Source organism: Silurus meridionalis, chromosome 6, assembly GCF_014805685.1.
Source record: "Silurus meridionalis isolate SWU-2019-XX chromosome 6, ASM1480568v1, whole genome shotgun sequence".
In the NCBI taxonomy this organism is placed as follows: Eukaryota; Metazoa; Chordata; class Actinopteri; order Siluriformes; family Siluridae; genus Silurus; species Silurus meridionalis.
The window spans coordinates 22,332,458-22,350,155 of record NC_060889.1 but is presented as its reverse complement, the minus strand read 5'-3'; the positions used below and the strand labels follow the sequence as shown (position 1 = coordinate 22,350,155).

Sequence of the window (17,698 nt, the reverse complement as noted above, 5' to 3'; positions counted from 1 at the left end):
TCTTGCTTGTTCATAATCAAATCTATTACATTTTCACTTCTACTATTATCTACCACTATTATTTTTTTCCCGTAATAACGGAGTGAGTGTTTAGGTGTCATATTTCATCTATGGGTCATTGTTTTGAAAGAGGCATATGTAGTAGAGGACAGGGGGGATGGAGACGGATGATCCGCTGTGGCGACCCCTAATGGGAGAAACCGAGATAAGAAGATTTCATCTATGGGTCAATGCAGTATGCGGTATTTCCCATCATGACTCGGTGGAAAATAACGGGTGTGGTTCACATCCAAACAAAAACGAAAGTAACAGTAAGTCTTAGACCCAAAGGAACAGGATTCTGATTTAAAATGGGTAAGTATTCTGAGATATGAGACAAATATTACTATTCATTACTAAGTGTAAAGTAGTTGTCTAAGTATGTTATCTTGTGACACAGACTGAAGATATTATATTGAACTGTCTTTCAGGGAAGGTTTTCTGTTTGGTTCACCTGATTCTCCACAGCGTTCTGGAATCTCAGTCAGGTATAAAAACAGGTTCTTCTTTTTTCTGTGTGTGCATGTGCTTCATATATATATATATATATATATATATATATATATATATATATATATATATATATATATATACACACACACACACACACACACACACAAATCAGTAGTATCAACATACAGTATCAACAGTATTTTATTATTATTTTATTATTTATGTGTTAGTATATAAATTATACTGAATGTAAAAAACAAACAGCAAAAAAAACCCTAAAAACCTACGTGTCATATTTATTTTAAAACATTAAAATGTAATATCAGTAAGAATAAATAAGTATATAAGCATACATTTTGTACAAAACATTTTGCAGGGTTTACTGTCAGTGTTTCAAGATGACTTTAGAGGTAAATTCAGAGGTAAATAAACAGCTAATTTGCTAATAGTTTTTCATGGGTAAAAAATAATTTTCCTGAGGAGAAAGTTTTTTTTTGTGCTGTGCCACGTTGTAGTATGGGAAATGGTATATTAACAAATTTACATTGAATGTACACTCAAAATCAGAGTACATTGTGGATACAAATATAGATTCTTTTTTCTTTCTGATAACACAGAGCACTTACAGGTTGTTGGTCCAGAAGCTCCTCTTGTTGCTGTAGCTGGTCAAGATTTGGTTCTGCCCTGTTTTATCACACCCAGCACCAGTGCTGTAGACATGACAGTGGAGTGGTTAAGACTGAATAAAGTGGTTTCATTAGTGCACCTCTATAAGGATCACAAAGACAGACATGGAGATCAGGATCAGTGCTACAGAAGAAGAACATCACTGTTTAAAGAAGAGCTACAGAAAGGCAACACTTCACTTAAACTCTCAGCTCTCAGAGTCTCTGATGAAGGAGCATATAAATGTTTAATTGAGAATAAATCCTGGTATGATGACATCACCGTTCACATCATTGTTGAGGGTGAGATTTCTGCACTCAAACATTTATATGTTGATTGGTAAACTATAGGAATCATTATTAATCGTTTATGTAACATATACCAATTTTAAGATTTCTAGCAAAATCTTTCATTATCCCTATTACTTTTTTCTATTTATTTAAGTGGGAACTGGTTCACGCAGACAAACACTCACTAGGTGGCAGTGTGCATCTAAAACATTGCTCACCAAATCAAGAAATCAAGAGAAAGATTAAATATGCAACCTATATAAGATTTACATTTATGTGTTTGTGATTTTTTACATAATAGCAATTACAGAAAACAGAATGCATTGAAATCTATGAAGAATAGAATTTGATTACAATGTGCTTCACAGCTATGTATTTATAGAAGCAGATATGGAACAAAGGCAGTAGATAGTCTTCTACATTAATCTTTAAATAACATTTAAAATTTGCAATGCGTGCAAATTTTATTAGCTCTTTATAACATTGGAACATTGTAGCATTAGTTCACAATAATTCCTGGAAAAAATAACAGAACCAAAATAGTATCTCAAGCTGACTATAAAACTTAATTTAACTTAATTAAAACTAAATTTGGTTAAATTAATGAGTGTGGTTCTGTTTAAATTACAAGTATTATTTACTGTTACTAACATACTGATGTCAAATTGAGCAGGAAATCCTTATTGTGAAGATTTACTGTTTTATTTTGAGATTTAAAGCTTAATAATATTTTAGCTTATTTTTATTTGATGATTGTAGCTTCTGGAAGCCACCCAGTGTTAATGATCGAGAGTTTTGATACTTCAGGAGGGATTAATCTGCTGTGTGAGTCCAGAGGCTGGAATCCTGAACCTGAGGTTCTGTGGCTGGACAGAGAAGGAGTCACTCTGCCTGCTGAAGAAACACTGATATACAGAGACACAGAGGGCTTCAGTGTAAAACGGCAAATCACAGTTCATGATTATCTTGACTACAACAGATTTTACTGCAAAATTCAACAAAAACACCACCTGATGGAGACAGAGGTTATCGTTAATAGTAAGTGCCACTAAAAAAACAGATACAAAATACTACAACATTTTAGTGTATAATTACAGATGTGGAAATTAAAGACGAAACATGAGTATGATGAACACACTTCTATTTTTGCAATTTATGCATATTTTGGAGATTATGCTAAAATTATGCTGTATGAGTGTGGTTTATAATCACAAATGATCGGTTTATTAAAAATATATAACTTTGAATTTGTTTTTATTTTAGGTAAAGTATTTTCTGCTTGGAAGTGGATTGTTGGCATTTCAGTTTCAGCATGCCTTCTTGCTGTCGGATTGATAATAACTGCAGCTATCTGTTACGAGAAAGGTAATATTCAAATAATTTGTCTTCTTTCAATGTTTTGCTTAATTTAAACTGCAGTTTATACCATAGCTTAATTTCATACTGTAACAAAATCACTGGTTCCATGCTGGAAAAAAGAGAGACAGGCAAACATTCACCAAGCAGAGTTTTCTTTGTTTTACTTTCACTTTTACCCTGGCGCTTTCCTTTGCAGAACTCACGCCACGGCTCACACACACACGCTGGTGTCTCTCTCCTCTTTATTGGCATGCAGCACTACTCCTTTGCCTGGTCCCGCTCCCTCCCAGCGTGATATGTCTTTTCCAGTACAGGGTTTTGGCACCAATGTAACAAATCCCACTGGTTTGGCACTGGAAGAAATAGAGACAGGCAAAAGTTTACCAAGCAGAGTGTTCTTTATTTTAGTTTTATTTTTACCCCGGCGCTTTCCAGGGCCAGGGCAACTCTGATCCTAAAGAAGTTCCTGTACTGCACATGTTAGTGGTTTTCCTGCTTTAACACACTCACTAACAAATACAAAGCTGTTCATCAGCTTTATCAGGTGATTATGTCCAGGCCAGGATCTCAGAATAACTTCATAACTCCCTGCTCTCCCCTTCAGCCTCTGCTCACAACCTTGGGGTAACTATGGACAATCTGCTGTCATTCTCCTCACATGTTGCTAATGTGGCTCGGTTTTATCGATTCCTTTTCTACAACATCCAAAGAATTCAACCCTTTCTGTCCACACAAGCTGCTCAGGTGCTTGTTTGGTTTCTTGTCATTTCAAGACTGGACTACTGCAACTCCTGCTCTCAGGTCAACCTCTGAATGCTATTCGTCCACTGCAAATTATCCAAAACACAGCTTCGTGACTTGTGTTCAACCTGACCAAGTTCTCCCACTCCACCCCACTGCTGCGCTCCCTCCAATGGCTTCCAGTAGCTGCACGTATCAGATTCCAACACTGATGCTTGCCTACAAGGCCAAAAATGGATCAGCACCCTCTTACCTCAGAGACCTCATCACACTTCGCACTGGACCATGCTGCCTGAGATCCTCTAGCACTCCTTGAATTTAACCATCTTCTTTCAGGGTAAGAGGTAAGTATATTTCAAGGCTCTTCTTTGTTCTGGCACGAGGTGGTGGAATGAACTTCATCTACATGTCCGAACAGCAGAGTCCATGGCTATCTTCAAGCAACGGGTTAAGACCTACCTTCTTCTTTTTAAACTAACACTTTCCAAGTTTGCTTTGCTACCCCCCTTTACTTTATACCGTACAATTATTATAGCGTGTGTAGTTAAGATCAAATATTGCAGGAACTTTGAAATGTGAGCGGCACTCAGAGACAATCACTTATGACAAATACAGCGTTTAATGAACGAGACAATCACAGCATAGAACTAACTACACAAAGATACAAAAAGAAAGAAAGAAAATAAAAATAAAAGAAACTAAAAGTTAAGAATAGGTAAAAGTAGGTGGAGAAGGAAAAAGAAGAAAGAGAGAGAAAGAAATGAATGGCAAGCTTAATCTTTTAAATAACCACAACCTAAACGAGAATCATCAAGAAATTAAAATTCACCTTATTTTTCACTGTTCACCATTTTACCAACCGGTTACTTGCATTGGCTTGTTGCACAAGAGACCAGATGCGGTAGACAAAGGAAATTCTTGAAGAGTCCGTTAGGAGGCAGTTAGAAGTTCTTCCAGTTTTTGAAGGTAAAGCTTGCCGGAAGATCTCTGAAAAGGGGTTTAAGTCCCGTCTCGGACAACAGGTTCTACCCATCTTTGGTGGAATGGCCAATGCTAGGCCTGAATTTTTCTTAAAAAATTTAAATTGTATATTATATATATATATATATATATATATATATATATATATATATATATATATATATATATATATATATATATATATATATATATATATATATATATATATATATATATATATATATATATATATATATATATATATATATGCTTAGTGTCATAGTGTTAGAGGTGCTGTTCGAGATCTGGACTGCCTGAGGTAAACCAGTCAAAAAGTCCTGGATCCAGTTACAGAAGAAAGTGTTCAGGCCCAGCTTCCCAATAAGGTTCTGAGGAATTATAGTGTTGAAAGCTGAATCTATGAACAGAATTTGAACATATGAATCCTTGCTTTCCAGGTGACAGAGGGCTAGGTGAAATGTGGTAGAGATGGCACTGTCAGTGGGTCGGTTTGGGCAGCATTCATTGAGGCAGGACACAGATGATTACTTCGGCACAGGGATGATGGTAGTGGCCTTGAAGCAGATTGCGCTGCTCAGAAAGATGTTGATGTAGGTGAGAATGTCCACCAGATGGTGTGCACATCCTCTGAGCACTCTTCCCGGAATGTTGTCTGGTACTGCAGCTTCCCATTGGATAACTCTGCTTAGAGCTTGGAAAGACAAAGCACCTGGTCATTGGGGGAAGAGGTCACATTGTCGCATTGTTTGGTACTTCAAATCAAGAGTAGAAGCTGTTCTGCGCATCTAGATATTAACCGGCACCATCGCAGGCAGGTGATTGTGTCCTGTAGTTTGTGATGGCTTGGAAGCAACTAAAATGGTTAGACGAGTGTTGACTATGTCCGGGAACTTGGCTGATCAGCTGGACCGGGATCTGGCGAAGTGCAGGTGGTTCAGCAGCAGTACAGTTCGATGGTGGTTGACGATTTCTCCACAATAGAAGAACTTCTGACACTACTGCCCCTTAAGACAACTACGAGGGGAATTGACATCTATAACGCGGTGAAGGAGTTTTACGCGGAGAAAAAAACTTAATATTATTATTTAATTTGCCTCGTTTTAAGCTAAATGTTCTACGTAAAGCAACTCTCCACTTTTATCCTGGCTTGGGGCATTAAGAGTGCACTGGATTGTGCGACCCTAATAGAAGAGTTAAATTACAGTTCCTCCTCATTCTTATTTAATTATATGTAACCAAATTATGCGCAGCTCAGATCATTTCACCATCTTTCACAAAAGGAAGGAGGCCTATGAAGGGAACTCAGCCTGGAGAAAAATTTGAAAGTAAATATTAATGTATTTTAATGTATGAATTAATGTATTGGTTTAAAATTCAACTATTTGAAGTTTAGATTTAGAAAAATGTAGATTTAAAAATAACTTTTCCAATTAAAACAACAAAGTAGCAAAATAATGAAAGGTTGAAACTGTGTAATTTAATAAATTTAATTTCACAAAGTCTGATGCTCTATGATCTAATATATTCAAATATGATAAGATTCACATTGGGGTCAACAGTGCAAAGTAATCGAGAGTGTGTTAGGGAAGTAAAGAAAAGAGTGCAGGCAGGGGGGAGTGGGTGGAGAAGAGTGACAGGAGTGATTTGTGATAGTAGGCTATCTGCAAGAATGAAAGGGAAAGTTTATAGGACTGTGGTGAGACCTGCAATGTTGTATGGATTAGAGACAGTGGCGTCGCGACCAGGAAGTATAAAACGCACATGGAGTAAACCCCTTGCCAGCTTTTGTAAAGGAGAATTAAGCGCTGCAGGGAAACCGGCAGTGTGGCTTAGAGTCGCTGCAGCTCTTTCCTTTAGGTAACTAGGGTTACATATGTAACCTAGAGACGTTACCTTTCAGGAACTTGAGCTGCATCAAAACGCTTTGGGAACAAGTGTGCAATCACGACAGACTGACTAGTCTTTGACTAGTGTGTATAAACACAGCTAGGTGGAAAGGACAGAGGCAGGAGTGACACTTCGGTCCAGGCTATAGAATCGGACGAAGGTCAGCGGGGTGGACCACCCGGTTGTAACCTGTTCTGGGGTACAAGAAGGCACTGGCCATAGCTGGAGTAAACTCCAGGAAGTAGGGGGCCACAGAAAGAGCCTGAAGGTCTCCTACTCTCTTGAGAGATCAAGTGGCCAACAAGAATGCAGTCGTGATGGAAAGATGCCTCGTCTAGAGGCTCGAAGGGGGGCTCAGAGAGAGCACCCAAATCGCATAACAAGAGGGTCTCTGCCCAGAGATTGCCCTGCTAAGGGGGCATGATACGCCGAAATAGCCGACACGTAGACTTTCAGGGTGGATGGAGCCAACCCTTTGGCGAATTGTCCTTGGAGGAATCAAGCACTTAAAAGCATTTATTTTATTTATATTGAATGTATCCAAAATAACCAAAACAATTTGATCTGTTTTAGACTCAGAGCTTCAAAAGGAGAAGAAATACACAGGTGAGAATGGAATTTTGTGTCTTAAAATCACACTGATTATTATTATAATTTTTTTATAAATGTAGTCATAAATGTCATTGCGTGCTTCTTAGACTGTGAAGGCTCTTGTAGTGATGTAGCCTTTATGCTAAAACTAATTATATCCTTGTGTGACTGATGGATTTGTGTTTTACTACAAGGTACAAATGACACGTTTTGTATTATTATTAGATTTTGTAATAATATCATTCTCATAGATAAGAGCACTAATTTCACAAAAACGACAGTAGGAACGCTGAACAAAACAAACTACATGTCCATGTTCCCTACTTACTCTGTATAACAAAAAAAAAGATTAGAAATAAAAAAAAATAATAACACTCACTTATGAACTCCAACACACTTTGTACTCACTTTTTGAGAGATGGTCAGTACACGTTTGTCACGAATCACCAGGCAGCAGAAACTGGGAGCAGCCACGCTAACGGGAGCCAGAGTGAACAGAAGCCCAAAAAAAACGGGAGTAAAACAAAGTGTAGTTTTATTGAACCTACAAGAGACAAACAAAGGATACTATGAAACAAGAGTGCAGGGAACAAATAACTTACCTGGAGTACGTGTAACGAGGAGCACAAGACCACAGGTGAGCACGGAAGCACAGGAGCACAAGGAGTCCAGGCAATCTAGGGTCGGACCGCAAGTGAATGGAGAGAGAAAGCTCGTTTAAAGCTCTTTTAAAGGGGTCAGGAGGGAAGGGCTGAGCGTGAGTATTGAGAGGTAGAGGGGACGTGGCTGGTGGTTCTCTGACAACTGTATAGTACTACAAACGAAGCATTAAATATTTCTTTAAAAGAAAAGAAAGTGCAAAACACTGCTAATTAGCGAACAAGCTAACAAGGAAAAAAATGGCGCTGCATCATTTCGCATAACACCTGTGAATTTCTGCTCGAACCGGGAAGTCCCAATAACAAAAAAACTCAAATTGTTTGTCCCACAAGCGGCATACATGAAGAATTTCAAATAGAGGAATTTGGAAAACATTTGCATTATTTTTATTCGTTAATAAAGTGCTCGCTCCAACATTTAATGAACAGTAGACTCCGATGTTTGAATTTACGCTGTTTGCGTACCGAACCTCTCTAGACGATCTATTTTAAGTTGCATATTAGCAACAGTGCCCTCTAGGGTCACAAAATGGTCACAGAATCTGGTGTATCACTGGAATGATTTTATTTTTATTTGTTTTCACTTAAATAACAACCCAAAAACAATCACCTAAGTAGAAGTGTAATATATGAATCTGTAAGAAAAACATTACAAAACAATTAACATACATTAATAGCATGAATTATGTTTATATATGACATTAAATTTTACTGTACCCATCATGGCCAAAAATATATGGACACCACTCCTTAATAAAAATGCTCATAACTAACAGGCCCATAATACCAAGCATATATGTGTACAATCAATAGTAGAATGTTAGGATGGTAGGACAGTAGAATGGGTCAGACGAAAGAGCTCAGTGAATTTAAACCTTACTCTCATATTGTGTCAAATTCAAAATGTATTTGCCACATACACGTTCATACAGAGTATGACATACAGTGAAATGCTTTTTGACTGTCTGGCTTGTAAACATGGAAAAAATACAATATAAATATAAAGGACGAGTAAAGTAATGTAAAAATAAATAGAATAACGTATAAAAGTATATTAGAATATAGAATAACTATAGTCAAATTAAAGGCTATAGTCAAATTAAAGGTTAAGAATGATATAGAAATTTATTTTATATATATATATATATATATATATATATATATATATATATATATATATATATATATATATACACACACACTGGAGATATACTGTATATATATATACAGTGAGGAAAAAAAAAGTATTCGGACACCCTGCTATTTTGCAAGTTCTCCCACTTAGAAATCATGGAGGGGTCTAAAATTGTCATCGTAGGTGCATGTCCACTGTGAGACATAATCTAAAAAAAAAAATCCAGACATCACAATATATGAGTTTTAAACTATTTATTTGTATGATACAGCTGCAAATAGGTATTTGAACACCTGTCTATCAGCTAGAATTCTGACCCTCAAAGACCTGTTAGTCTGCCTTTAAAATGTCACCTCCACTACATTTATTATCCTAAATTAGATGCACCTGTTTGAGGTCGTTAGCTGCATAAAGACACCTGTCCACCCCATACAATCAGTAAGAATCCAACTACTAACATGGCCAAGACCAAAGAGCTGTCCAAAGACACTAGAGACAAAATTGTACACCTCCACAAGGCTGGAAAGGGCTACGGGGAAATTGCCAAGCAGCTTGGTGAAAAAAGGTCCACTGTTGGAGCAATCATTAGAAAATGGAAGAAGCTAAACATGACTGTCAATCTCCCTCGGACTTGGGCTCCATGCAAGATCTCACCTCGTGGGGTCTCAATGATCCTAAGTAAGGTGAGAAATCAGCCCAGAACTACACGGTAGGAGCTGGTCAATGACCTGAAAAGAGCTGGCACCACCTTTTCCAAGGTTACTGTTGGTAATAAACTAAGACGTCATGGTTTGAAATCATGCATGACACGGAAGGTGCCCCTGCTTAAACCAGCACATGTCCAGGCACGTCTTAAGTTTGCCAATGACCATTTGGATGATCCAGAGGAGTCATGGGAGAAAGTCTTGTGGTCAGATGAGACCAAAATAGAACTTTTGGGTCATAATTCCACTAAACGTGTTTGGAGGAAAAAGAATGATGAGTACCATCCCAAGAACACCATCCCTACTGTGAAGCATGGGGGTGGGAGCATCATGCTTTGGGGGTGTTTTTCTGCACATGGGACAGGGCGACTGCACTGTATTAAGGAGAGGATGACCGGGGCCATGTATTGCGAGATTTTGGGGAACAACCTCCTTCCCTCAGTTAGAGCATTAAAGATGGGTCGAGGCTGGGTCTTCCAACATGACAATGACCCGAAGCGCACAGCCAGGATAACCAAGGAGTGGCTCTGTAAAAAGCATATCAAGGTTCTGCTGTGGCCTAGCCAGTCTCCAGACCTAAACCCAAAAGTGAATCTTTGGAGGGAGCTCAAACTCCGTGTTTCTCAGCGACAGGCCAGAAACCTGACTGATCTAGAGAAGATCTGTGTGGAGGAGTGGGCCAAAATCCCTCCTGCAGTGTGTGCAAACCTGGTGAAAAACTACAGGAAACGTTTGACCTCTGTAATTGCAAACAAAGGCTACTGTACCAAATATTAACATTGACTTTCTCAGGTGTTCAAATACTTATTTGCGGCTGTATCATACAAATAATTAGTTAAAAAAATAATACATTGTGATTTCTGGATTTTTTTTTTTTCGATTATGTCTCTCACAGTGGACATGCACCTGCGATGATAATTTTAGACCCCTCCATGATTTCTAAGTGGGAGAACTTGCAAAATATCAGGGTGTTCAAATACTTATTTTCCTCACTGTATATATATATATATATATATATATATATATATATATATATATATATATATATACACTGGATATAAAAATTAGAGAACAATTAATAAACAATTGAACAAATCTGAAATAAGGTCATCTTCACTGCTCAACAGTTGAAGGAGTTTTTGTCCTGTCCATACCATGCTACCAGAACACCTTTTCCACAAAATAACTAAGGCCTTAAAAAAAAACATTATTTTCCAGAAAACACACTGATCAAAATTAGAGAACAACAATGACTATAGCATGGAAAAAGATTCCAACAAAATGTTCTAAAGGTTACAATAGTCAGCAATTAGTAGAAAGTGTACAGGCCTCTGCTCTGAATGACTTCTGCACATCTGCAGCCACAGGACAGCACTAGTCTCTCACAATGCTCTGGTGTGATTTTGGTCGCCAAGGATTTTCCAGAGGTTCTCTATTGGGTTGAGATCAGGACTCTGGGCAGGCCATGTCATTATTTCAATGTTTTCAGTTCCATGGAACTGCTTTACCTGTTTTGCTGTGTGACATGGAGCGTTGTCCTGCATGAACACTGCGGGCTGATTGGGTGATGAACGCAGGGAAGGAACCATATGTTGTTGAAGAAGGTTCTGATAAACATTTGCATTCACTCTGCCATGTAGCTGTATAAGACGCCTAACTCCTGCTGCAGAAAACATGCCCCAAACCATGACACTTCCTCCTCCACTTTTCACTGACTTCTTTACACACTTTGGGTTCAGTCTTTCTCCAGTTTATCGCCGAACATAATGTTTCCCATCGGGCCCAAATAAATTATACTTGCTTTCATCACTGAACTTTAGGCCAGTTCTCCTCTGTCCACACAACATGCTCCTCAGCAAAGCTTAGTCTAGCCTTTTGATTCTTTCTGCTAATGAGAGGTTTGGTCACTGCAGAGTGGGCATTTAGTCCAATGCTCTTAAACGTCGAGACACTGTATGACGAGACAGATCCTTACCCTGTTCAGCGCTGAACTGGTGAGCAATTGCAGCTGGAGTGTGGAAACAATTGCCCATTGAGATCCTCCGCAGTATCCTGTCCTTGCTTTTATTTGTCTTCCGTGGACGACCAGCCTTCTTGGCGGACTTGAATGAGTTTGTGATGTTGTAAAGATTCAATATTCTTGAAATCACAGACTTGGAACTACCAACTTATGGCTGATAGAAATTAGCACCAGGTGCCAGATTAACACAAATAACTGGTAGGTATCTGAAAGTGTTCTCTAATTTTGATCAGTGTGTTTTCTGCAAAATAATGTTTTTTTTTTTAAATGCCTTAGTTATTTTGAGGAAAAGGTGTTCTGGTAGCATTGTATATATATATATATATATATATATATATATATATATATATATATATATATATATATATATATATATATATATATACACACACACACATACATGAAGGGATGGTTGGATATGTATGACAGATATAGACAGAAGTACAGATTAAAGTATGATTGACCCAGTATGATTGTGATTGTCATTAAAGTGTCCATATGCTGGAATAAACAATGTAAAAGCTAAATGGTATAAAGTGATATGGTATAAAGTGTCACCAGTTTTATACCTAGTGTCTAGTGTCATATTTCCCCAGTTTTAGTTCCAGTGAAATTTCTACCTGGCTATATCTGTCTTGGTCAAATGTAAAGATATGTTATCAATAATGAGCACTATAGTGACAGGTGGCCATTTGGCATAGAGCTTCGATTTCAATAACACTTAAAGCACAACAATTAACATGTTAGTTGAGAATTCAAACACCCAGAAAAAATATTCCCCTGAATTATGATGTGGTGCACATATGAGATATTTTTAATTTTCTTTTCACAACTTTAGTTTCTACCTGCAATTAGTGTCTATTATACTGCTTAAAATAAAAAATAAGAGTGGCTTAATGGCTCTGTTATAGCGATGCTCTGAGATCCCGCTCAGCTGCCTACATCGCTGGGCTCACCACCGGGAACATGGACAAGGCTGCATCTTACAGTGTGGGCAGAGCGGTAAAGGCAGGAAAGTGAGGAAACTAGAGTCACAGTTTCAACATGGTAGCTCTAGAAGTCTGTGACAGGGACTGAGAACCATCACAGACTATTAAACACTATGCTCCAGAATGGCGAATGCGGACGCTTCTCTGGCACGAGTTAAACACCTTTTATACTCGCTTCAACTTTGCAGCTAATCATGCTAGCACAAACACATTTACCATCTCGGAGCATGACGTGAGGAGGGCATTCAGGAGAGTGAATATCAGGAAGGCAGCAGGACCAAATGGAATCACAGGTCGGGTATTGAATGCTTGCGCTGACCAACTAGCTAGTTCTAGTTCTCCGAGATATTCAACCTCTCCCTGGAACAGTCTGTAGTCCCCTCATGTTTCAAACAGTTCACCATTGTTCCTGTCCCATACTGCCTGCCTCAACGACTACTGCCCTGTAGCCCTAACCTTAGTAGTGATGAAGTGCTTTGAAAAACTGGTCAGAGACTTCATCACTGCATTACTACTAGACACACTGGACCCACTACAGTTCGCTTACTGCCAAAACAGCTGTACTGAGGATGTGTTTGCACATCAGGTTTGCTGATGGCACTGTTGTGGTAGGCCTGATCTCCAACAATGCTGAGACGTCTTAATTACAGGAGATTAAAAACCTGGAGAGATGGTGCACCTTCTCCTGAATGTCAGCAAGACTAAGGAATTAATAGTGGACTTCAGCAGGAAACAGGAAAAAGTCAAACCAATCGCTAAAGATCAACTGGAGCACAGTGTTTAGAGTGGACAGTTTCCAGTACCTAGGTGTTCACTTCACACAGGACCTGTCTTGGTCCTGTTACTTCAAGACAATGGTGAAGAAGACCTGGCAGCATCTGTACCGGGATACGCATGCGCGATAACAACGACCGCCGTGAACCAACATATACCAACAATAACGGACAGTGAGAGTGTGGAAGTTTAAATAGGAGCTGGTGATGATGCTAAACGAGCACCAAATGTGCGCAATTAAAGTCGAGAGCTTCAGAGAAAGCGGCCGAGAAAACACCTGACACGCCGAAGCTGCCGAAGGGGGCGTGGCAGGTGGATTCCTGACAGATAAACATGTACTGTATGTATTTTTATTGCATGCCTTCATCAAACAAATCGCAGCAACGCTGTTGTGTAAAAAACCCTTCAAAAACACGTGCATGCACATTCTCATTTATTAACGCACATCATGTACATAAAGAAATTTCAAGCACGTTAATATGTTGCCGCCATTTGGTTCGTTTATCTCGAACATCGGTTATCTCGACGCTTTTTGACGACCCCCTAGGACATCGACATAACCGGGTTCCACTGTATATATAAATATATATATATATATATATATATATATATATATATATATATATATATATATATATATATATATATATATAAATATATATATATATATATATATATATATATATATATATATATATATATATATATATATATATATATATATATATATATATATATATATATATATATATATATATATATATATATATATATATATATATATATATATATATACAGGTAGTTGTCAACTTACGAACTTTCGACTTTATGATCACAATCGCAAGTCGCGGTGTACGACAGTGCGTACCAGCTTCCGACATAATTTCACAGTACTGTACATATAATGGGTGTTGATATTTGATTTATCTTTTTGGTCTGTTATTTATTAACAATACAATTAAACTGTTTTAATATGTTTTTTAAATGTAATTGTTTTTTATTCTTTGTTATTGTTAAACTAATATATAATTTTGCTTTACAGAGTTTATAAAGAAGATTTTGTTTGCAGGTAAAATTCAACTTTAGTCTCTACTGTAGATATATGTGTGTAAGAAACCTTTAGTGCACTCTATTTATTCAGTAATGATTATTGCTCGTATCATAAATATACAAATGAGAACAATAACCCCAGTTTTGGTAATGTACTGTGTGAAACATATGATTATGAATACCCCGGATTAATTGTTAACTTGTGTAAAACAGGAAAACCCAGGATTCAGTTTACCCTGGGTTTAGAATGACCCTTTAACAATTTCAAATGTGAAAGGAGAGACTCTATACCCACAGGAAAAACAAATAAGTCTTGTCCAACCTAATCAAATGTATAAGTATAAAAAGATGTAAAAGCATCCAAAACAGTGAAAAAACTTCCATTATATCCTAAAAATGGTTGCAAAGGTGGTCTAGATTAAATATTTCAGGTTTCAGATTTGGCAGGTTTCTCCTGCCATTAAATTCCTCCCCCTCAAGTTATAGCAAATCACCCCGTAGCTGTTTGTAGTTTTTATTTAATGTTTTTCTCTCCTGTTGTGTTACATGATTTATTTCCTGAAGAAATGACAAATAAATGACTAAAGTAAAATTTCACATGATTAAAAATATATATATTTCTTATCTCTTATCTCTGTTTTTCTCTTTTTACAAAACTAAATTTAATTATTGAATCTTCTACAAATCTTCTTATAAATCCTAATGTTTTTTATCAACTGAATAGTGATTGAATTTTTTCTTTACCTGCAAACTCACATCACACATTGTATGTTTCTCTCAGTGGATGTGACTCTGGATCCTGATACTGCTCATCCATATCTTATCCTGTCTGCTGATGCAAAACAAGTGGCAGATGAAGACAAGTGGCAGAATCTTCCTGATACACCACAGAGGTTTAATATGTATTTAAATGTTCTGGGAAAGCAGAGTTTCTCTTCAGGGAAATTTTATTATGAGGTGCAGGTCAGAGGGAAAACTGCTTGGATATTAGGAGTCATGAGAGAGAACATTAACAGGAAGGGGAAGATTACACTGACTCCTCATAATGGATTCTGGACGGTGGCTCTAACGAATGATAATCAATACTGGGCTTATGCTAATACTGATGTCCTCCTCACATTGAGAGAGAAGGTGGAAAAGGTGGGGGTGTTTGTGGATTATGAGGAGGGTCTGGTATCCTTTTATGATGTGAATTCCAGCTCCCATTTATACTCTTTCACTGGTCAGTCTTTCACTGGGAATCTCTATCCATTCTTCAGTCCTGGTGATAATGATGAAGGTAAAAATTCAGCACCACTGATCATCTATCCAAAAATGTTTACTTCTAGTTTTAATTATTTACAGTAGACTCTAAAAAAAAAAAACTATTGGGGTTTGTAGCGTTCATGAAATTGTTTCCATTCAATTGCTTGAAATGGGATGGTTGCCTAAAATAGAAGTGATACCAAAAAAGAACCGATGGAAGCAGCTCTTACTATTTTGCGGGTTGTGCTGTATTGTATGTGATAGCTAAGTGGTTAAGGCTTTGGGTTCCTGATTGGAAGGTCAGGTTTTCAAACCCCAGCACTGCCAAGCTGCCACTGTTGGGTCCTTAAGCAACGCCCTTAACCCTGAACTGTTGACAAAGTCACACTTGTCTGATGCTCAAATTTTTGGTTTTATGATTCTGATATAGTGTTTTGCAATAGCCAGGTTTTCACCTATGTATGCCTTTTCTGACATCTTCATTCCTATTGCCCAGTCCCATAGTACATTTGATTATCTAGTTATAAATAATCACTGTATTGTAACCTATGTAAATATATATATATATCTGTTGCAATCTGTTGTCAAAAACATATTCAAATCCAACTTTAACAATCTAGCTTGTCGTAGCCGCTAAAGAATACATGGATGAGCAATCAGGATCACTCTCAATGGAAGATATGAGAGGATAATAATGAACAGGTGAGAGAACATGGGAAGTAGGAAATATAATCAGTAGGTGACCAACATGAAGGATAAGGAGGAGATGGTAGAGTTGATGCAGGTATGCGAGAGTCGTCATAATCTTCATTGTCAGTCTGTGTCTCCTGATGATAAACAGCAGGGAGGTCAGACGAGGTCTGTGTGCCCATATCACACATAAAAGTATGCTGCACAGTGCAAGGAGGCAGACAGGGGTTCTCTGGAACAACTGGGGTAGAGAGATGTTCAATAAATTGAGCGAGGGAGAAGAGTTGAAACTGGCATTTCTGTCTGCGGAGAATGCTGCTAAGAGCTGTCCCAGAACATCTGCGAGATGAAGCTGAATAAGAGAAACCAACAGAGATACGATAAAAAAAGGTAAAAATAACAATGACTAAACATAGAAATTAATATGTGCATGTAGCAACAAAGTAACAAATATGTGTTATCTTTATGAGCACAATACACTATGTAACATAGTCAGCTCGAAAGTACGTATGACCTAGATACTAACATGACTAAGCAGAACAATACAGTTAAGCATATATTAATAAACAATCTAAGTAAAAAAAAAATAGCTTGATTCAATTACAGTAGAAAAGCAAACAGCATTATAAAAGAGAATAAAAGGTAACTGAAAATAAAGGTAACTGAGGAAAACAGGAAGCTCAAATATGTAAAATGTGTGTGTAAAATGTGTGTGTGCTTGATAATTTTGATGTGATTTAGTGACCACCTTCTATGAGCTCTATTGGAACAATTGGAACGTGACAGCAATAAAGAAGTTTTGCTTTTAATTAACCAAGACTGGCACCTGAGGCCTATTTTATTTCATTGTATTATTAAGAGTGTTACATTGGGAATCAAAGACGACAAAGAATCCACTTGTGATTTGTCTGCTCAGAGACGGGTTCTGAGTTCTGACACTGTACATATTAGTGTGTTGTGTTTACTGGCAGTAGGAGTAAGGCTGCCATTTGCGTTGAATATGGGGTTTTTCCCTGTTTTTGTTGAGGGTGTTCAAGGAAGTTGTTTTTTCATTTTGTGTTAAATTTGTTGCAGGTAATTAAGATTTTGTTAAAAAAAAGTGTTTTGTTTGTTATTTTGGCCTCTGTCCACCCTGAAGCTTACCTCTGTACTTTCCTCTACAAAATTCTATTTAACTTCCATTTGAAGATATCCCAGGGTTTGTGATCCTTTCTATCACGATACAACTGATGCACACATATATACAAAGGATACACCAGATACACACAAATCCATGCTACATTCACCGCCCCGTGCCTTTAAACATGCTGTGCAGCCCAACCCTAGACTGGGTCATAACAACAGATCACTTGGTGGTACAGTATCTCTCGGCGGAGATCAGAGGCAAATCGACGCCCTCGCCGGCTGAGGCTGAGCGACTCCCTC

At 37.7% G+C, this 17,698-nt stretch overlaps 1 protein-coding gene across 2 annotated transcripts; it reads left to right on the top strand.

Moving 5' to 3' along the window:
- The first annotated feature begins 214 nt into the window (after positions 1-214).
- On the top strand, positions 215-17,148 carry LOC124387024 (butyrophilin subfamily 1 member A1-like). 2 transcript variants are annotated; one of them, XM_046851119.1, is made up of 8 exons: positions 215-354; positions 471-527; positions 1,110-1,460; positions 2,256-2,486; positions 2,712-2,813; positions 6,990-7,022; positions 14,331-14,357; positions 15,120-17,148. In XM_046851119.1, exons 1-8 carry the CDS (start codon positions 351-353, stop codon positions 15,683-15,685), a joined length of 1,371 nt encoding a protein of 456 aa, XP_046707075.1. In that variant the 5' UTR covers positions 215-350; the 3' UTR covers positions 15,686-17,148. The 2 variants fall into 2 exon arrangements, with proteins under 2 accessions (XP_046707075.1, XP_046707074.1); XM_046851118.1 differs by having other exon boundaries at positions 2,208-2,486.
- The last annotated feature ends 550 nt before the right edge of the window (positions 17,149-17,698 follow it).

Bases quoted from the DNA above. Each gene is read 5' to 3' on its own strand.
- LOC124387024 (XM_046851118.1), top strand. The intron at 2,487-2,711 runs GTAAGTGCCACT...TTTTTATTTTAG, and splicing joins GACAGAGGTTATCGTTAATA to GTAAAGTATTTTCTGCTTGG. The intron at 7,023-14,330 runs GTGAGAATGGAA...TTTGCTTTACAG, and splicing joins AAAGGAGAAGAAATACACAG to AGTTTATAAAGAAGATTTTG.